Source organism: Bombina bombina, unplaced genomic scaffold (genome assembly GCF_027579735.1).
Source record: "Bombina bombina isolate aBomBom1 unplaced genomic scaffold, aBomBom1.pri scaffold_487, whole genome shotgun sequence".
Classification (NCBI taxonomy): domain Eukaryota; kingdom Metazoa; phylum Chordata; class Amphibia; order Anura; family Bombinatoridae; genus Bombina; species Bombina bombina.
The window spans coordinates 146640-169449 of record NW_026511666.1 but is presented as its reverse complement, the minus strand read 5'-3'; the positions used below and the strand labels follow the sequence as shown (position 1 = coordinate 169449).

At 40.6% G+C, this 22810-nt stretch overlaps 1 protein-coding gene across 2 annotated transcripts in view; it reads right to left on the bottom strand.

The window, feature by feature from the left end:
* The window catches only part of LOC128643898 (dynamin-2), a gene marked incomplete at its 5' end in the record, with an annotated part of 254650 nt that overhangs the window by 86338 nt on the left and 145502 nt on the right, over window positions 1–22810 (bottom strand). For both annotated transcript variants that reach the window (XM_053696670.1, XM_053696671.1), the window contains 4 exon segments: window positions 8164–8275; window positions 8415–8524; window positions 11224–11337; window positions 16368–16419. In XM_053696670.1, coding sequence (XP_053552645.1) covers window positions 8164–8275; window positions 8415–8524; window positions 11224–11337; window positions 16368–16419 — 388 coding nt within the window.

Here is a 22810-nt window from a genome sequence, read left to right as displayed (position 1 = left end):
GTCTGAGGAATCAATGAACTTTTTAGTGAATTGATCCTCCAACCATGATCTTGAAGAAACAACACAAGTCGATTCGTATGAGATTCTGCTAAATGTAAAGACTGAGCAAGTACCAAGATATCGTCCAAATAAGGAAATTCCACAATACCCTGTTCTCTGATTACAGACAGAAGGGCACCGAGAACCTTTGTAAAAATTCTTGGAGCTGTAGCTAGGCCAAACGGCAGAGCCACAAACTGGTAATGCTTGTCCAGAAAAGAGAATCTCAGGAACTGATAATGATCTGGATGAATCGGAATATGCAGATATGCATCCTGTAAATCTATTGTGGACATATAATGCCCTTGCTGAACAAAAGGCAAGATAGTCCTTACAGTTACCATTTTGAACGTTGGTATCCTTACATAACGATTCAATATTTTTAGATCCAGAACTGGTCTGAAGGAATTCTCCTTCTTTGGTACAATGAAGAGATTTGAATAAAACCCCATCCCCTGTTCCAGAACTGGAACTGGCATAATTACTCCAGCCAACTCTAGATCTGAAACACAATTCAGAAATGCTTGAGCTTTCACTGGATTTACTGGGACACGGGAAAGAAAAAATCTCTTTGCAGGAGGTCTCATCTTGAAACCAATTCTGTACCCTTCTGAAACAATGTTCTGAATCCAAAGATTGTGAACAGAATTGATCCAAATTTCTTTGAAAAAACGTAACCTGCCCCCTACCAGCTGAGCTGGAATGAGGGCCACACCTTCATGTGGACTTAGAAGCTGGCTTTGCTTTTCTAGAAGGCTTGGATTTATTCCAGACTGGAGATGGTTTCCAAACTGAAACTGCTGCTGAGGATGAAGGATCAGGCTTTTGTTCTTTGTTGAAACGAAAGGAACGAAAACGATTATTAGCCCTGTTTTTACCCTTAGATTTTTTATCCTGTGGTAAAAAAGTTCCTTTCCCACCAGTAACAGTTGAGATAATAGAATCCAACTGAGAACCAAATAATTTGTTACCCTGGAAAGAAATGGAAAGTAGAGTTGATTTAGAAGCCATATCAGCATTCCAAGTTTTAAGCCATAAAGCTCTTCTAGCTAAAATAGCTAGAGACATAAACCTGACATCAACTCTGATAATATCAAAAATGGCATCACAGATAAAATTATTAGCATGTTGAAGAAGAATAATAATATTATGAGAATCATGATCTGTTACTTGTTGCGCTAAAGTTTCCAACCAAAAAGTTGAAGCTGCAGCAACATCAGCCAATGATATAGCAGGTCTAAGAAGATTACCTGAACACAGATAAGCTTTTCTTAGAAAGGATTCAATTTTCCTATCTAAAGGATCCTTAAACGAAGTACCATCTGACGTAGGAATAGTAGTACGTTTAGCAAGGGTAGAAATAGCCCCATCAACTCTAGGGATTTTAATCTGTCAGACGGCACAGGATATAATTGCTTAAAACGTTTAGAAGGAGTAAATGAATTACCCAATTTATCCCATTCTCTGAAAATTACTTCAGAAATAGCACTAGGAACAGGAAAAACTTCTGGAATAACCACAGGAGATTTAAAGACCTTATCTAAACGTTTAGAATTAGTATCAAGAGGACCAGAATCCTCAATTTCTAAAGCAATTAGTACTTCTTTAAGTAAAGAACGAATAAATTCCATTTTAAATAAATATGAAGATTTATCAGCATCAATCTCTGAAACAGAATCCTCTGAACCAGAAGAGTCATCAGAATCAGAATGATGATGTTCATTTAAAAATTCATCTGTATAAAGAGAAGTTTTAAAAGATTTTTTATGTTTACTAGAAGGAGGAATAACAGACATAGCCTTCTTGATGGATTCAGAAACAAAATCTCTTATGTTATCAGGAACATTCTGAACATTAGATGTTGATGGAACTGCAACAGGTAATGGTACATTACTAAAGGAAATATTATCTGCATTAACAAGTTTGTCATGACAATTAATACAAACAACAGCTGGAGGAATAGCTACCAAAAGTTTACAGCAGATACACTTGAGAGACATCTTGCAATATGTAAGAGAAAAAACAACATATAAAGCAAAATTGATCAAATTCCTTAAATGACAGTTTCAGGAATGGGAAAAAATGCCAATGAACAAGCTTCTAGCAACCAGAAGCAAAGAAAAATGAGACTTAAATAATGTGGAGACAAAAGCGACGCCCATATTTTTTAGCGCCATATAAGACGCCCACATTATTTGGCGCCTAAATGCTTTTTGGCGCCAAAAATTACGCCACATCCGGAACGCCGACATCTTTGGCGCAAAAGAACGTCAAAAATGACGCAACTTCCGGCGACACGTATGACGCCGGAAACAGAAAAGATTTTTTTTGCGCCAAAAAAGTCTGCGCCAAGAATGACGCAATAAAATGAAGCATTTTCAGCCCCAGCGAGCCTAACAACCCACAGGGAAAAAAAGTCAAATTTTTAAGGTAAGAAAAATAATTGATTCAAGTGCATTATCCCAAATATGAAACTGACTGTCTGAAAATAAGGAATGTTGAACATCCTGAGTCAAGGCAAATAAATGTTTGAATACATATATTTAGAACTTTATAAACAAAGTGCCCAACGATAGCTTAGAGTGTCACAGAAAATAAGACTTACTTACCCCAGGACACTCATCTACATGTTTGTAGAAAGCCAAACCAGTACTGAAATGAGAATCAGCAGAGGTAATGGTATATAAATAAGAGTATATCGTCAATCTGAAAAGGGAGGTAAGAGATGAATCTCTACGACCGATAACAGAGAACCTATGAAATAGACCCCGTAGAAGGAGATCACTGCATTCAAAATAGGCAATACTCTCCTCACATCCCTCTGACATTCACTGCACGCTGAGAGGAAAACCAGGCTCCAACCTGCTGCGGAGCGCATATCAACGTAGAATCTAGCACAAACTTACTTCAAAGTTTGTAAAACTGAATTGTGGGTGTGGTGAGGGGTGTATTTATAGGCATTTTAAGGTTTGGGAAACTTTGCCCCTCCTGGTAGGAATGTATATCCCATACGTCACTAGCTCATGGACTCTTGCTAATTACATGAAAGAAATATCAAATTTGTAAAATTTGGCAAAGGTGTGCAGAGAAGACCAAGTCGCTGCCTAGTGGAGTGAGCTGTGATTCGATCAGGAGGCTGCCGTCCGGCAGTCTCATAAGCCAATCGGATAATGCTTTTCAGCCAGAAAGAAAGAGAGGTAGCAATAGCTTTTTGTCCTCTCCTCTTACCAGAGTAAACGACAAACAAGGATGAGGTTTGTCTAAAATTCTTTGTTGCTTCTAAATAGAACTTTAAAGCACGGACTACATCTAAATTGTGTAACAAACGTTCCTTCTTTGAAACTGGATTCGGGCACAGAGAAGGAACAACTATTTCCTGGTTAATATTCTTGTTGGAAACAACTTTTGGAAGAAAACCAGGCTTGGTACGCAAAATAACCTTATCTGAATGGAACACCAGATAGGGTGGATGACACTGCAAAGCAGATAATTCAGAAACTTTTCTAGCAGAAGAAATAGCAACCAAAAACAGAACTTTCCAAGATAGCAACTTGATATCTATGGAATGTAAGGGTTCAAACGGAACCCCCTGAAGAACTGAAATAACTAAAATTAGACTCCAAGGAGGAGTCAAGGGTCTGTAAACAGGCTTGATTCTGACCAAGGCCTGTACAAAAGCTTGTACCTCTGGCACAGCTGCCAGTCGTTTGTAGAACAAGACAGATAAAGCAGAAATCTGTCCATTTAGAGAACTCGCTGACGATCCCTTATCCAAACCTTCTTGGAGAAAGGAGAGGATCTTAGGAATTTTAATCTTCCTCCAGGAGAATCCCTTGGATTCACACCAACAGATATATCTTTTCCATATTTTATGGTAAATCTTTCTAGACACAGGTTTTCTGGCTTGGACCAGAGTATCTATCACTGAATCTGAAAACCCACGCTTGGATAAAATCAAACGTTCAATTTCCAAGCAGTCAGCTGCAGAGAAATTAGATTTGGATGTTCGAATGGACCTTGTACTAGAAGATCCTGTCTCAAAGGTAGCTTCCATGGTGGAGCCGATGATATATTCACCAGGTCTGTATACCAAGTCCTGCGCGGCCACGCAGGAGCTATCAGAATCACAGAGGCCTTCTCCTGTTTGATCCTGGCTACAAGCCTGGGAAGGAGAGGGAACGGTGGAAACACATAAGCTAGGTTGAACGACCAAGGCGCCACTAATGCATCCACTAGAGTGACCTTGGGATCCCTGGATCTGGACCCGTAGCAAGGAACCTTGAAGTTCTGACGAGACGCCATCAGATCCATGTCTGGAATGCCCCATAATTGAGTCAACTGGGCAAACACCTCCGGGTGGAGTTCCCACTCCCCCGGATGGAAAGTCTGACAACTCAGATAATCCGCCTCCCAGTTGTCTACTCCTGGGATGTGGATTGCAGATAGGTGGCAGGAGTGATCCTCCGCCCATTTGATGATCTCGGATACCTCTCTCATCGCCAAGGAACTCCTTGTTCCTCCCTGATGGTTGATGTAAGCTACAGTCGTCATGTTATCTGACTGGAATCTTATGTATCCGGCCTTCGCTAGATGAGGCCAAGCCCGGAGAGCATTGAATATCGATCTCAGTTCTAGGATGTTGATCGGGAGAAGAGACTCTTCCCGAGACCATAAACCCTGAGTTTTCAGGGAATCCCAGACCGCGCCCCAGCCTGATAGACTGGCGTCGGTCGTGACAATGACCCACTTTGGTCTGTAGAAACTCATTCCCTGAGACAGGTGATCCTGTCTACTGGAGCATGCACAGTTGTAATGGTCTTAAATGAATTCGAGCAAAAGGAACTATGTCCATTACTGCAACCATCAACCCTACTACTTCCATGCACTGAGCTATGGAAGACTGCAGAATAGAGAGAAGAACTTGACAAGCGTTTAGAAGCTTTGACTTTCTGACTTCTGTCAGGAAGATATTCATTTCAAAAGAATCTATTGTTGTTCCCAAAAAGGGAACTCTTGTCGACGGAGACAGGGAACTCTTTTCTACGTTCACCTTCCACCCGTGAGATCTGAGAAAGGCTAGAACAATGTCTGTATGAGCCTTTGCCTTGGAAAGAGACGACGCTTGCATTAGAATGTCGTCCAGATAAGGTGTCACTGCAATGCCCCTTGGTCCTAGAACCGCTAGAAGGGACCCGAGCACCTTTGTGAAAATTCTGGGAGCAGTGGCTAGTCCGAATGGGACAGCCACGAACTGATAATGTTTGTCCAGAAAGGCGAACCTTAGGAACTGATGATGATCTTTGTGGATAGGAATATGTAGATACGCATCCTTTAAATATCCCAGATAACCCTGAGAGACTATTTCTAGTGTCCAGGGATCCTGAACATCTCTTGCCCAGGCCTGAGCAAAGAGAGAGAGTCTGCCCCCTACTAGATCCGGTCCCGGATCGGGGGCTACCCCTTCATGCTGTCTTGGTAGCAGCAGCAGGCTTCTTGGCCTGTTTACCCTTATTCCAGCCTTGCATTGGTTTCCAAGCTGGTTTAGTCTGGGAAGCGTTACCCTGTTGTCTAGAGGCTGCCAAGTTAGAAGCCGGTCCGTTCCTGAAATTGCGAAAGGAACGAAAATAGGACTTATTCTTAGCCTTGAAAGGCCTATCCTGTGGGAGGGCATGGCCCTTTCCCCCAGTGATGTCTGAAATAATTTTTCTTTCAATTCTGGCCCAAAAAGGGTCTTACCTTTGAAAGGGATATTAAGCAATTTTGTCTTGGAAGATACATCCGCCGACCAAGACTTTAGCCAGAGCGCTCTGCGCGCCACAATTGCAAACCCTGAATTTTTCGCCGCTAATCTCGCTAACTGCAAAGCGGCGTCTAAAATAAAGGAATTAGCTAACTTAAGTGCGTGAATTCTGTCCATGACTTCCTCATACGGAGTCTCCCTACTGAGCGACTTTTCCAGTTCCTCGAACCAGAACCACGCCGCTGTAGTGACAGGAATAATGCACGAAATAGGTTGAAGGAGGTAACCTTGCTGTACAAAAATCTTTTTAAGCAAACCCTCCAATTTTTTATCCATAGGATCTTTGAAAGCACAATTGTCCTCAATGGGAATGGTCGTGCGTTTGGCTAGTGTAGAAACCGCCCCCTCGACCTTAGGGACTGTTTGCCATATGTCCTTCCTGGGGTCGACCATAGGGAACAATTTCTTAAATATAGGAGGAGGGACAAAAAGGTATGCCTGGCTTCTCCCACTCCTTATTCACTATGTCCGCCACCCGTTTAGGTATCGGAAAGGCATCAGGGTGCACCGGGACCTCTAGGAACTTGTCCATCTTGCACAAGTTTACTGGGATGACCAGATTGTCACAATCATCCAGAGTAGATATCACCTCCTTAAGTAATGCGCGGAGATGCTCTGATTTAAATGTCACAACATCAGGTTCTGCCTGCTGAGAAATTCTTCCTGTATCAGAAATTTCTCCATCTGAGAAACCCTCCCTCACTGCCACTTCAGACTGGTGTGAGGGTATGACAGAAAAATCATCATGAGCGCCCTCCTGCTCTACAGTGTTTAAAACAGAGCAATCGCGCTCTCTCTGAAATGCTGGCATTTTGGATAAAATATTAGCTATGGAGTTATCCATTACTGCCGTCAATTGTTGCATAGTAACAAGCATTGGCGCGCTAGAAGTACTAGGGGTCGCCTGCGCGGGCATAACTGGTATAGACACAGAAGGAGAAGATGTAGAACTATCTCTACTTCCTTCATCTGAGGAATCATCCTGGGCAACCTTACTATTTGTGACAATACTGTCCTTACTGTGTTTGGACACTATGGCACAATTATCACATATATTTGAAGGGGGAACCACATTGGCTTCCATACATACAGAACATGATCTATCAGAAGGTACAGACATGTTAAACAGGCTTAAACTGGTTCATAAAGTACAAAAACTGTTTTAAAACAAAACCGTTACTGTCTCTTTAAATGTTAAACAGGGCACACTTTATTACTGAATATGTGAAAAACTATGAAGGAATTATCCAATCTTTACCAAATTTTCACCACAGTGTCTTAATGCATTCAAAGTATTGCACCCCAATTTTCAAGCTGTTAACCCTTAAAATGCAATTTTAACCCCACTACAGTCCCAGCCACAGCCTTTGTTGTGACTTCAACTATCCCAGGGGGGTATTTCAAGCCTTCTAGGAACTTTTTCAGTGGACACCAGACCCTCTCACATGCATCTGCATGCACTGTACTTAAAAGAAACTGCACAATAATGGCGCGAAAATGAGGCTCTGCCTAATACAGTGAAAGGCCCTTCCTGACTGGGAAGGTGTCTAAACTAGTGCCTGGTGATAAAAAACGTTCCCCAAATAATAAAAGTGTGAAATCCACTTCAAACTTTAAATAAAAACTTAAATAAACAATCGATTTAGCCCTTAAGAGTGTCCACCAGTTAATAGCCCATAATAAGCCCTTTATTCTTTCTAAGTCTAAGAAAATGGCTTACCGATCCCCATGAGAGAAAAATGACAGCCTTCCAGCATTACACAGTCTTGTTAGAAAATGGCTAGTCATACCTTGAGCAGAAAAGTCTGCAAACTGTTCCCCCCAACTGAAGTTCTCTCATCTCAACAGTCCTGTGTGGGAACAGCAATCGATTTTAGTTACTGCTGCTAAAATCATACTCCTCTTTTAAACAGAACTCTTCATCTCTTTCTGTTTCAGAGTAAATAGTACATACCAGCACTATTTTAAAATAACAAACTCTTGATAGAAGAATAAAAAACTACAACTAACACCACAAACTCCTCACCATCCCCGTGGAGATGCTACTTGTTCAGAGCGGCAAGGAGAATGACTGGGGGGCGGAGCCAGAGGGGGAGCTATATGGACAGCTCTTGCTGTGTGCTCTCCTTGCCTTTCCCTGTAGGGGAGGAGAATATCAAACAAGTAATGGATGACGCCGTGGACCGGACACACCAATGTTGGAGAAATGGTATGCTGTGTCTGAATCAAAATTTTTTTTTTTAGGGTTTCATATCCCTTTAAATGCAAATTGTGAGACACAAACAGTACAAGATTTGACTTCAGTATCTAAAAAAAAAAATCACCTGGTCTTTTTCAGGGTACACTCCTGCTCTAAGGAATGATGCTTTCCAACTGTCCACATCTTCTTGTGAATCACATGCAAGCTCTATCTGCCGCAAATCTTTATACACATTCCTGAAAGAACAAAAAAAACAACAACAAAAAAACACAAAATGACAATGAAACAATTGTTTCCTTAATTTGGTTCTCTTCAGTCACCTTCTCTTTTGATTTCATTATCAGCCTCATGCATCAGCCAGAACAATCCACTCACCTCTGCTCTGTGTTGAAGATTGCAAATATGTGCTTGGTGGACATGAAACCTTTTTCAACATCTCTGATCTTCAGGTTATCAAGAGGCAGCATATATTTTTTCTCTTTCTCCTGCAGAAATAGTGAAATATTTATATATAAAGTGACATTCTAATGGAAATTGAAAGGCACATCAAAATTATTTGCATTATACTTTTTTAGAAAATATGCTTCTAATAAAACTGATCACTGTTTCAGTAACAGTAGGTCTCTACATGGGAGAAAGTAGAACAAGACCTGAGGAGGTATTGCTCAGCGGGTCCAATGCACAAAAAAATGGTAGCTTTTACTAGAAACATTTTTGCTTGAAAGAGTATAGTGTAAAATGCGTATAACCTAAACTGAAGTGTATTGACGTGCATTTCAATCTCCAAAAGATTGTTCTTTTAATGCACCGAATGACAACAAAGTATTTACTAATTTATAAAAATCTGGCCTGTTGCTGCACTTTCGAAAACAAAGAGAAAAGAGAAACATGTATCCTCAACTTAAGGGCAACCGAGTTAACATAAGTAAGGTATTGTAAAATGATTGTAAGAGTTTTGTTTCAAAATTAGGAAAAATTGTAAGTTATCCATTACATAAAAATACAATATTCAAAAAGTACATAGTCTAGGTGTTTTAAATTATATTAAATAGAAAATATGCAAATGATATTGATTATAATAATTAGAAAATATACAGCTGGTAATTAGTAAATGCAAATTAACTCCCTAATGAAAAACCATCAATGACTTCAAATTCAAGATTTTAAAATTCTTAACTAAAACAAACAAAAAATAACAGCATTTCTGTACAGGGATATATATGGCTTCACATTTAGGACGACTCGTGCTGTGTGTAGTGCTGGCATACTTTCTGCAACAAAGCCACCCATGGACACAACAATTTTAAGGGTTAAAGGAAAGATTGGAGCTTATGTTTCTAGCAGAGATTCAACATCTGGAACAGTTTATGTGTCTGGGAGGATTTTTTGGCCCATGTCTGCACTCCTTCCACATGGAGGGTGCTGGATTCAGAGCCCCCGGCCTCATAACCCCTCCTCTCTGATTTCCTGCAAAGCCACAACTTTGCTCCTGAGGCTGAAAGCATTTCATTGCCACGTCAGAACAGCCTGGATTTCCCGGGGCTCTGACTGCTTGTGTTGTCCCCTCTCGATATTCCGAAAAAAATGGATCCAGAGTTTCTTGATGGGCGCGTAAGTAAGTCACTGTACTGGGTAGAAATGGATAGAAGGGGACCATATAGCTTAGTGAAAAAATTTGATTTATTTGAATATCTTAATCTCTGGTGGATGGTGGGGGGGGGAAGGGTTGAGAGAGATCTATAATGGAGGGACACTGAAGGCTAAATAAAACCCGGACTGAAGCAACCTATAAGATTAGCTAATAGTTATTTATTATTCTCATTTAAATTGACTATATTGGGGGCAAAAATGAACACAGTGAGTTTTAGAGGGAGACATTGGGAAATAAACTCATTGTAAAACCGAAGCATTAGAGCCACACCAAGATGACAATCAGATCTAAGAAAAAATATATATATTGTAATGGGCTATAGCCCACCTCTTCAAATGGTATGCTAACCTCCCCTGACTGACAAAGACTTCTTGAGAAAATGCATACAATTAAAAAGCATTACCAACACAAGTCATGGTTGACAATATAGACTTCACAAAAGGTGTAGAGGTGGCAATACAGTAAGGCTCCCACACATAGTAGCATAGGGATCAAAGCACATACATCCTCTCAGCAATATAGCAGGGAATGATTTTACTATTAACATTAACACAAAAGTAGTGGTAAAGCTAAAAGCACAGGGAATTAAACAAGAAACGCAAATTTAAATTCTGTTTTTGACACTTTGCAAACGCTTGGTGGCCAGATAAAGAAATGCAGCAGCTACTAAATTGAATGAACACTAAGCAGTATTATACTTTTGGGTGCCCAGCACACTTACTATGTAGAATTAAAACTGGTGCTTCTGAGAGTGAAGATGGTGCAATCATTTGCTTAATTGATCAAACTCCTCGTGTACATTTATGAGAATGTTCGATCTGCATCAACAATACCTCTGAGTATCAATGTCATCTGGCTGCAATTTTTTTTCCACTGGAGAAAGTTCTGGAGTACATGGTCTCTAGTCTTAGACTGAGGACAGTTTAGAGGCTTAGGACACATCAGGCAGTTTTTTTGTGTCGCAGGCTAAGTTCGACAGTAAAGTGCTTCTGGGAAAGTGTTGCAATATACTGGGAGGGTTTCTAATGAGGTTCGCTGGGATGTTCAGTGAGAGATTTTAAAGCTGTGTTCAATGTAATGAAATGCCAGACTGTGTGTGTGTGTGTGTGTGTGTGTGTGTGTATATATATATAGTTTTATTCTTTTATTTTGTTTGCACAGTGATGAGTGACTAAAACTGAGGAACTGCAAGGATTCTTCGTGTGTGGCAAAGCTGTAAATTTGGTGAAGATTCCAAGAAGATTCTGAGAATTGTCCCTGTTCTCCCAGTGTTCAGACTACGTGTTCGTTGGACACTATGTGAACAGTAGTCTACACACTGGTTAAACAGGGGTGAAAAGTAACAAAGAAGCAACGGAGCTACATACCTGCAAATGATTATCTATATACTAAAGTGTAATTAAAGTGGGAAACTACAATTTTTCCTTTTCCTGTTTGCAAAATAGATATACCAATAGATATACTACAATGTTCAATTTTCCTTTTTACTACATTAGGCTGAGATTATTACTTTGATTCATCAGCCCCTCTTACCTCATCATCCTTGTACCAGGACAGAGACTCTGCCGTTAGCACAAACCAATATTCTTTTGAGCCTCCTTTCATGATGCTGATGTTATTTATGGTTAACCAGCCTCTCCTGATCACCTGCGAGGAGAGAGAGAGAGGGGGAGACAAGTGGAAGATGTAGGGTGGGAGATAGGATAAAGAGGAGGCAGACCAACACTGAAAGCATTCACTAAAGACTTTCTTAGAAGCTTAAAGGGATATGAACCTCATTTTGGCTCTTTCATGATTCAGAGGGAGTATGCATTTTTAAACAACTTTTCAATTTACTTCTGTTGAAAAGAATACCTAGGAAGGCTCAGGAGATGCCGATTGGTGGCTGCACATATGTGCCTCATGTGACTGGCTCACCCATGTGCATTACTGTTTCTTTAACAAAGGGTATCAAGAGAATAAAGCAAATTAGCTAATAGAAGTAAAGTGGAAAGTTGTTTAAAATTGTATGATCTATCTGAATCTTGAACGAAAAATTTCGTGTTTCATGTCCCTTTAATTTAAAACACAAGCCCAATAACAGACTTAGTTTTTATGTACAGATTCCTGCATAGTAATAGAAAGCAACAATGTATTTGAACAATTCTCAGAATAGATTATATTCTTATTAAACCTAATATCTGGGAACTGCTTGGTTTGTTTTTTTACGACGCTATAATTTAGATAATGTTGGCAATAGAATAAGCTGTATATTCATGTTCCTTAAAGGGACACTGAACCCAAATTTTTTCTTTCATGATTCAGATAGAGCATGCAATTTTAAACAACTTTCTAATTTACTCCTATTATCAAATTCTCTTCATTCTCTTGCTTTCTTTATTTGAATAAGAAGGCATTTAAGCTATTTATTTGGTTCAGAACCATGGAAAGCACTTTTTTATTGGTATGTGAATTTACCCACCAATCAGCAAGAACAACACAGTGTGTTCACCAAAAATGGGCCGGCATCTAAACTTACTTTCTTGCATTTCAAATAAAAATACCAAGAGAATGAAAATAATTTTATAATAGGAGTAAATTAGAAAGTTGCTTAAAATTGCATGCTCTATCTGAATCACGATAGAAAAAAAAAAAAAATTGGGTTCAGTGTCCCTTTAATGACATGACTATATTTCAACTTGAAATTCTGTGGTGGATTTTTTACCAACAGATAAAGAGAGAACTATGCTAGGAAAGAAAGTATCCGGAGACCTTAGTAATAGAATGGCCTCAAATACAAACTAATTTGTTACTACATTTGTATTGCAGAGTTGTGTACAGGAAGAGAGAAGCGAAAAGTAATTACACAATAAATATAGCTAGAAGCGAATACAGACTTAAATAAATGGCTAATACAGCAAGACAAAAGGAAGAACTAAATTACCAAGACTGAAATTCACTTCATTACTATGTAGGATCAACATAGCTGACAGAGCAATCAAGACTAAGATTATAAAGTCCAAAAGATCAATCCCTTACAATATCTCAATATACCACATGTTGATTACTGTACATTATTATTTGCAGCTTTTGCTTTATAAACTGGTCTCATTCGCTTTTTTATAAGAAAGGGGAAAAAAAACAGTGAACTACAGCCTACGAGTATAAGTAAGTCATAATTAGTTAAAGATGCTGAAATATGAGCGTTAGTGCACAATAAACCAAGTAGCTGGGAACAAGCCAAAGAAAGAAACAAGACTGCAGTGTAAAAGCAACCCTGGTTTTATTTTCGACACAGACACAGTTAACAATGGTTATTTAAAGGAAACCACACTTCATCATTAAAAATATACGCAGCACTGGAAAGGATTATTAGAGTTTATCAGTCATATAAGCCAAAAACTGACTAGTACTGCCCGGAAAAAAATCTGCACTAGTCCACTAAATGCTTAAAGGGATATAGGATACCCAATTTTTTACTTTCATGATTCTGATAGAGAATGCGATTTTTAACAACTTTCTAATTCACTTCTATTAGCAAATTTTCTTCATTCTCTTGGTATCTTTTGTCGAAGAACAGGGAGGTAAGCTCCGGAGCCGGCCCATTTCTGCAGCACTATATGGCAGCAATTTTGCAAGAGCCCTAGCGGGCAGCACTATTTCCTGCCATGTAGTGGTCCAGGCACCTAGGTATCTCTTCAACACAGAATATTAAGGGATTGAAACCAATGTGATAATAGAAGTAAATTGGATTTGCTTTTAAATGCTCTTTATAAAACACAAAATAAAATTTTGGGTTCCAAATCCCTTAAAGATAAGCAACATTCTAACTTCTTACTATGCATCATTGCAAATAATAAGCATATAAAGCTAAAGAGATAGCCAGACAGACCTAATGAGTCGAAATATCTGCAGTAGAGGAAGAAATTAGACTTTTTCCTATCTATAACATGAGGTGAACTAGTATTTTTTTCCTCTCAGGCCCTTACTATGTGAGACAACCCTTATTTTTTTTTTTTTTTTTAAAGTAATCAAACTTTCATGCATGTTTTTGTTAAAAGAACAAGCACAGTTGTTAGTGTGCTTTAGCTGTGAGAGGATTTATTTCCTAGGATAGAACTGAGATTGATCATTTCATGGATTAATGTTGGTTTAAAAAATCGTGTGCAAATAAAACTTTTGTTTTGTTGGGACAATTAACAGAGTACCCTCCCCTACCCAAATGGTGTATTTATGGCATCTTTTGAAATGAGAAATAAAAAGACCATGGCAAAACACAGATTGCACATTTCCTGTAAAAGCGTTTATGCACCAACACACTTATATTAACCCCTCAACTACTAACACTGGTGTTTTTAATCACAGTGTTACTAAATGGTTTATTGGTTGCCTGAAGACCTTCAACTCACCTGCATAGTTATAAATGGATCTGGATTTAAATTTATTAAAATATATCTATTGTCAAAAAAAGAAAAAGTATAGCTAGAAAGGTTGAAACATGATTTTCTAAAGCTTAAAGCTCCATATTAATACATTTGCCTCTCAATTCAATATATTTAAATGGAAATTAGATGAAATAATACTATAAAATGTTTATGCCACCCAAGGTAAAAAATATGCCTTGGGGGCATTAAGTTTTTCTCTCTCGATACACTTTAGAACAAAATATCGAGGAGAGAGGCGCCTGTGTGTATCAATAAAGGACAAAATGAGGATACAGAAAGAACCCCTGATACAGGGTACTCGCATTTCTTTGGATCACTCAGACAGTGCTATTGGGCACAGACTGGGTATTTATACAGCAACCCAGCTAACTGATCTCCCGAATACAGGAACCCAGGAATCACAGGAACATAGGATTGCTGGAATCTCTAGAACTTGATACTTCCAGTGGAAGTGATTGGTATAGAGCAGGCAGTGCAAGGTTCTAATTTGAAGTCAAAACGGTTTATTCAAATATCAAAGATAGTAAAAACAGGAACCAAAAAGGCAGGGTATGCTAACTAACCCTCCTTACAATTTGCTACGCGTTTCATCAGGCATCAGGGAGATCAGTTAGCTGGGTTGCTGTATAAATACCCAGTCTACGCCCAATAGCACTGTCTGAGTGCTCCAAAGAAATGCGAGTACCCTGTATCAGGGGTTCTTTCTGTATCCTCATTTTGTCCGCTATTGATACACACATATCAATTTTGTTCTAGATCATCTGACACTAAGGTTTAAGGAGAGTGATGCCTCCATTTCGGAGGCAAAGATCTGACTACAATCTGTTTTGAACAGGTTTCCTATTAGGACACTTATCCATAGAGACTTACTTTTGTTTGCATATAAATATATATACATATATAGATACAAATTTCTTATACATAGTGTGAATAATTCTTTGCTTCAAAGGGATGTATTAAAGAAGTATATGTATGCATTTGTTTAGAGATACAATCAATTTTATTTCATATATAGACAGCGCCCCCTATTAGAAGTGTGCTTATATTGGCCTCTTCTGTGTAATAAGAGCATACACTTTAACACAATGTTCCAATTTACTTCTGTTATCAAACTGAATTTGTTCTCATGGTATTCTTTATATACGAGCATACATAGGTAGTCAGAGTGCACATGTGTGGAACACTATTTGGCAACCGTGTTTGATACATTTCTAAGATTTTTAAAAGCATTCTTGCAAAACTGCTGCCACAGTGTTCAGCAAGTGCACACTACCAACCTAGATATACTCTTCAGCAAAGAATACCATGAAAACAAAGTCAACTTCAAAATAAAAGTAAATGGGACTAAAAAAAAAAAAAAATGGGGTTTCACATCCTTTCTAACAAATATGTATTAAAATAAAGTTTATGACTGGTTTATATATTTATTTTCTGAAGTGGGTTTCCTTTTTCCCTGATGCATTCTGGGTTAGTCTCACGCACTTGGCAGGTACTTACCAAAATCTCCCCCTGAGTAAGGATAAGGAGCCACAAGATTAGGATGATGCAGACACAAAGGACAGGAACAGAGGTGTAGAGGGATTTTAGGACAGAAAGGTTACAAACAGAGGAAGGAGTAGCATGGAAAGTGAAGTAACCACAGAGCAGAATAGCAGCAAAAAGGAAGAGAGGGGAAAAAATTACATGCAATTAATATTCAAGTTAATATTATAATTGTGCCCATTAAACCAATAAAGTCAGTGATAAATTAATATCAATACATGCCAATTTAATAGTAAAATGCACATGCACGTTGTGAGAAACTGAAACAGAACGATGACATTAAGAGCTTCTTAATAGAAAATTGAGAGGATGGCGAAAGGAAATCCACACTATATGCGCGAGGATCTGTTTTATAAAAACACTGCATGAGAGAGAGAATCCTATATGTGCAACGCACCTATCTCACCAAAACCTGGCAATAATTATAGCAGTTATAGGACACAAGTAGCACACAAAGACTATAAACCCTTGCTAGCAAGCTAATCCCATAACAAACACGATTGCCTAATATTCAAAGTCATTCTAGGGACGGCGTATCATTAAACTAAGTAAATGCTACCATATTATGTGAGCACAGTGTGATGTCACTTTCTGTTGTAGCACAGGTGTCACTAATCCAGTAGCAAATAGAAAACCTGACTGTATGACTCTTGGTACTGTGATAAATGTGTTGCACTTACAGGAGTGAACTGCAGAAGCTGCACAGTTTACCTGGTTAGGAATTGCTCGCTTTTTGTTGTGCTGCGTGTTCCTCTGTTGTGCACTGCAAGTAGAAAGAGATGCAAACTTATTGCTCTATAAACCCACAACTGAAGCAGATAAAGTTATCACCAACATGATGAGGTTTACCGTACTGCTATACTTTGTTCTACAGCAGGGTCACATTACAAGAAGAGGAAGAACTCTACAACAGTCTTACATATAAAGGGTTCGATTGCATTTCAAGATACAAACGGAAACCAGTTTACCTTTGAACTTGACAGACATTTTAGGACCTATATAAACCATGATAAAAATGACAAACATATATATTAGCAGAAAAAAAGCTTTTATTGTAGTTTAATAGAGTAAATGTACCTACAGATAACCGTATACTTTGTATTTTGAATAACAATTATTTTTTTAAGGAAATACATTCCTTAAAATATGATTTTCCCTACTAAAATGTATTTGAAATGATTTAACCAACAGGGTTAAACATGGCCTTTATGCATATAACCACACCAGCTTCCAAAAGCAACAATTAAGAGACACTCAAAATGGTGACAACATATTTGAGTACTAGTATGGTACAATTCCTTATTCCTGCAATGGGTAGCAAAGCTACTAGAGCTATTTAGGGTAACCCCCTTTTCTTTACAGTTTCAATTTACATGTAGCTAAAAGGACATACAGTTGTGCTCATAAGTTTACATACCCCAGCAGAATTTATGATTTCGTGTCCATTTTTCAGAGAATATGAATGATAACACAAAAACTTTTCTTTCACTCATGGTTAGTGTTTGGCCGAAGCCATTCATTATCAATCAACTGTGTTTACTCTTTTTAAATCATAATGACAACAGAAACTACCCAAATGACCCTGATCAAAAGTTTACATACCCTGGTGATTTTGGCCTGATAACATGCACACAAGTTGACACAAAGGTGTTTGAATGGCTATTAAAGGTAACCATCCTCACCTGTGATCTGTTTGCTTGCAATTAGTGTGTGTGTGTAGAAAAGGTCAATGAGTTTCTGGACTCCTGACAGACCCTTGCATCCTTCATCCAGTGCTGCACTGACGTTTCTGGATTCTGAGTCATGGGGAAAGCAAAAGAATTGTCAAAGGATCTGCGGGAAAAGGTAGTTTAACTGTATAAAACAGGAAAGGGATTAAAAAAAGATATGCAAGGAATTGAGAATGCCAATCAGCAGTGTTCAAACTCTAATCAAGAAGTGGAAAATGAGGGGTTCTGTTGAAACCAAACCAGTGTCAGGTAGACCAACTAAAATTTCAGCCACAGCTGCCAGGAAAATTGTTCAGGATGCAAAGAAAAACCCACAAATAACTTCAGGTGAAATATAGGACTCTCTGAAAACATGAGGTGTGGCTGTTTCAAGATGCACAATAAGGAGGCATGGTCAAGTCGCCAGAAGAAAGCCATTACTATGCAAATGCCACTTACAATACGCCAAACAGCACAGAGACAAGCCTCAAACCTTCTGGCACAAAGTCATTTGGAGTGATGAGACCAAAATTTAGCTTTATGGCCACAACCATAAATGCTACATTTGGAAAGGAGTCAACAAGGCCAATGATGAAAGGTACACCATTCCTACTGTGAGACACAGAGGTGGATTGTTGATGTTTTGGGGATGTGTGAGCTACAAAAGGCACAGGAAATTTGGTCAGAATTGATAGCAAGATGAACGTAGTACGTTATAAAAAAATACTGGAGGAAAAATTTGCATTCATCAGCCCGGAAGCTGCGCATGGGACCTACTTGGAAATTCCAACATGACAATGATCCTAAACACAAGGCCAAGTCGACCTGTCATTGGCTACAGCAGAATAAAGTGAAGGTGGCCATCTCAGTCTCCTGACCTCAATATTCTTGAGCCACTCTGGGGAGATCTCAAACGTGTAGTTCATGCAAGACAGCTCAAGAATTTACAGGAACTGGAGGCTTTTTGCCAGGAAGAATGGGCAGATTTACCATCTGAGAAGATAAAGAGCCTCATCCACAAATACCACAAAAGACTTCAAGCTGTCATTGATGTTAAAGGGTGCAATACACAGTATTAAAACAGGGGTATTTGATCAGGGTCATTTGGGTAGTTTCTGTTGTAATTATGATTTAAAAAGAGTAAACAGTTGACTGATAATAAATGGCTTCAGCCAAACACTAACCATGAGTGAAAGAAAAGTGTTTGTGTTATCATTCATATTCTCTGAAAAATGGCCAAGAAATCATAAATTCTGCCAGGGTATGTAAACTTATGAGCACAACTGTATATGAGAGTGAAACTATTAATCTACATGGACTGCTATGCACATTTGTGTGAGAACAAATAAAACCCAAAAAGCACAGAATAATAAACGCCCAGGAAGGAAATTTTTATGCCGATTATTCTGTAAAGATAAATTTTGTTGAGAAAACTAGTTTACAAGAACTTTAACTTAAAAGTAACAAGTGAGGACAAAAATATATTAAAACAAAATATAGTGATGGCATGTTGGGAAGACGAAACAATTTCTTGCGAAAAAGCAATAGCTCATAGCACAATGTCTTCATCCGAAAAAAGGAATTTTCTCCCTAAACTAATACGTCAAGAGGGTTGCAGAGTGATTTCAGAAAGCCAAACAAGTTTTCAAAGTGTTAAAACCTATTCTGAGACCTTAATATATTAAAAAGTTCTTCCCACATCATCAGTTTACCAGTTTGATTAGAATAAAATAAAAGAACAATTAGACTAGAATTAATGTCTCAGGAAGACCCAAAGAGTCTTAAAAATAAAATAAATATATTTTCCAGAGCTTGACAGAATCTGAACGTACATAGAGAATGTATATTTTCCATCACACCAGGTGAATTTTATTTTTACACAAACTTAATAAATATTGGCCATCAAGACTTTAAAAGAAACGTATATACAAAAATAAGAAGATAAAAAAAACATTAGAATCAAGACTTTTGTATCCAAGCCATCAAAGCTAACAATCTTCTAAAATGATGGTAAACTTTCCACTTTGTATAAACAGATGCAGAATGTTAATATTTTAGATGGAGTTTAATTCATCAGTTGTAATGAAAATACGCTTTAAAGTGAATGTCAAGTTAACATGACATCCTCACGGCATTATATAGAGTTTTAAAAATTAGCATTAGTTTAATTCATTACATTTTTTAAATAGATTTTCTAAAATTTCTACCTTTTTACTGCACCGCCGATAAGCGCAGCTCTCCTGCCCGCCATACTGTCTAATTAATTGACAGATGACAATTATTCAAACAAGAATCGTCATCTGTCAATCAATTAGACAGTATGGTAGATGGGAGAGCTGCGCTTATCGGCGGTGCAGTAAAAAGGTAGAAATTTTAAGAAAATAAAACAATTTTAAAAATTTAATGAATTAAACTGATGCAATTTTTTTTAAAGTTTATACTTTCACAGATACCAGACCACCCAGGCTTCCCCCACCCCCTGACTCCTTTCTACATCAGATTTGGCCATTTCAGGGCTTACAGGATCTCCCAGATTTGTGATATCTCCTGTTTTTAATATATGAGCTTTGTCAGAGAAGAGCTGATCTCTGACCGTGAAAACCCTTCTAGGCTGGCAAAACTCCTGGAACTGCCGACTGGCCGCACCATAACAGATACCCACCTAACCCCTCTCAGGCTGGCCGGGCTCCTGGAACTCTCGGTCGGCCGCATCACGCCAGACACCCGCTAACTTTACCCCTGGTGGCTCCAGCGGCCCTTTGCCCCAGAGCTCCGCTCTTTTGGGGATTGGTAGCTCCTAGGGAGGACAAGAGGTGGGGGAATCGCCGGAGGGGAGCTCCTTTGGGAACCGGAGGTTTTGGACACCCCAAACCCCCTATTTTTACCGGGCTGTAACACCGGTCTCCAGTAACGAATCACGCCACTTTTTGGACTGAGGCATCTGGGGACCGAGAGCTTTCAAATGATCACCCCGAAACCACCACCTCTAGGTCCTGGGACTCTGTGGGACTAAGGCTGCTATGGCAGGTGCCAGCCTTTCTGGAGGGGCGGGAAATTTGGGAGTAAGATAAGACCCTTTGTTTGTGTATAAAAGGAGTGTTTCCTAATAAAATCAGTTCTTGTTTCACCTGAATGCTAGCCTGTCTAGTTATTTGGGAGGGGATTGCTATAATCACTTTCTCTGCTACATAGCAGCCTGTCGTCAGGGATAGGAAGGAACCTCTGGCAGGAGCCTGTCACAGGGTGTGATCCTGAATACTGGTACTGTCTGGTATCAGGGTGGGCTACTGGCTGTAATCACTTGGCGGCTACACAGCTGCAGTCGACAGGGAGGAAGCAGAACCCTTTTGGCGGAGCTACTCAGTCGGGGTAGCCGGGGTATCTGTCACATTGGCTGGTAGGGGTGGGATCTGCTTCTACCACATGGTTCCTGCTGACAGAGGAGAAGTGCCATAGTAGCTGGTAACCATGGAGGCTGAGTTCCTGTGGAGAGTACGGGAGATGCAGGCCCATCTGGACAATACTGGTTCTGAACAGGACGAGCTGAGCTGGAGGAACATTACCCGCCAGCAACTATGGAGGGAGGCGGTTCAACAAGAGCAGGACTGTTCTGGAAAGGTCCTCCCCACCGCTGATGAGAGGTACTGGGTCCAGCAGGACTTGTGAGTGCCTTTCCTGGGAAAGCAGCCCATGGGGATATGGCTATCCAGACTGGGTGAGTTGGGCCAGGCAGAGATATGGCTAGAGGACAGCTACAGGGCCCTTCGATGGCACGCTATACAAGTGCGACCATGGAAGGAGGATGGCACCCCCACAGAGGCTTCAGCGGCCCTGGATTACTATTATAAAATATGTCAGAGGACCCAGAATTTGGGAGCTTGTCAAAACTGAGAGTGAAGGAAATTTGCATTTGCCAAGAAAAGCTGCTGGATCTCTCGGGAGTATCCTGGCTGGTAGCTGATCTGGGATCGCTTATTTTCCAGGAATGGGCACTGGAAAAGGAATACAAGAGGCTACTAGACCTCGTTCAGCAGTATGCCACGGATTCTGCACGGAGCTGTGCTGCAGCAGTCTGAAATTCATTGGAGGTTGGCCTCCAAGGAGTGGCAACAAGGAATAAGCGACCAAGAGTTGCTAGATCCCGATCAGCAGCCTGACCCCGAGCTTATGGTCTTGGACCAGGGAACCACCTCAGCAGAAGCACTGGCAACAGGGTAGAGAGTCGCTGGCCTCTGCCCAGCACCTGCAGCAGCTCCGGGAAGCCAGGGAGAGGAGCTAGTCTGTCTCCCTCCCAAGCAGCAGCACCCCTTTCAGGGAGAGCAGGTGGTAGACCTCTCTCCCCAGCGGCCAAACCCCTTCCAGAGAGCGGAGACAGTCTATTTCCCTCCCCAGCGACATAGCCAGGTACAGGGAGAGACGGCAGTCTGTTTCTCTCCCCAGTGGCAGTAGTCGTCCTCCATCCCCTTCAAAGTTGGTCTCTCTCCCCAGCGACAGAGCCAGGTGCAGGGAAAGATGGCAGTCAATTTCTCTCCCCAGAGGCAGAGCCATCCCCCGGGAGCAGAGGTAGTCGTCCTCCCTCCCCATCAACAGAACTCCTTCCTGGGAGAGGAGCCAGCCGGTCCCTCTCCCCAGCGGCAGAGCCAGGTACCGAAAGAGACGGCAGACTGTTTCTCTCCCCAGCGGCAGAACCTTCCCCCGGGAGCAAAGGTAGTCGTCCTCCCTCCCAGTCAGAAGAACCCCTTCCTGGGAGAGGAGACCGTCGGTCTCTCTCCCTAGCGGCAGAACCAGGTGCAGGGAGAGACGGCAGTCTGCTTCTCTCCCCAGTGGCAGAACCGTCCCCCGGGAGCTAAGGTAGTCTGCCTCCCTCCCCTTCCACAGAACCCATACCTGGAAGAGGAGACAGTTTGTCTCCCTCCCCAGCGGCAGAGCAGTTTCCCAGGGAGCAGAGGTAGCCAACCTCCCTCCCCAGTGGTAGATACCTTTTCTGGGAGACGAGACAGCCAGTCTCTCTCCCCAGCAGCTTGACATGATCCCTACCCTATACCTGTCCAGGAGTCGCATTGGGAAGGAGGTATACCCGCTCATGCAGTTGGTGCCACAAGTTTGGGCACCCGAGCTTTGCCTGCCCCACCAAGGAGCAATTTCAACCTACAGCCAGGAAACCGGAAATGGCTTTGTTTGTGGGTGGGTCGGCAGGTACTCGGCCGGGTGTCACAGAGGGAGGCAGTGTGGTCATTGGACTTAAAGACACTGGGACTTGTGGGGGAGCTACTGTTTTGGAGCCGGCCTTGGAAAACTTGTTTGGGACTCTGGATTGGGTGACTATCCCTGCGCTCCAGGAGCAGGGATTGAAGGCCTGCGGGAAACACCATGGATGCCCCAAGTCCAGGAGGGATGGGATGACCTCTCCCTGCAGCGGACAAGTGGAGGGCAACCGCCAGACAG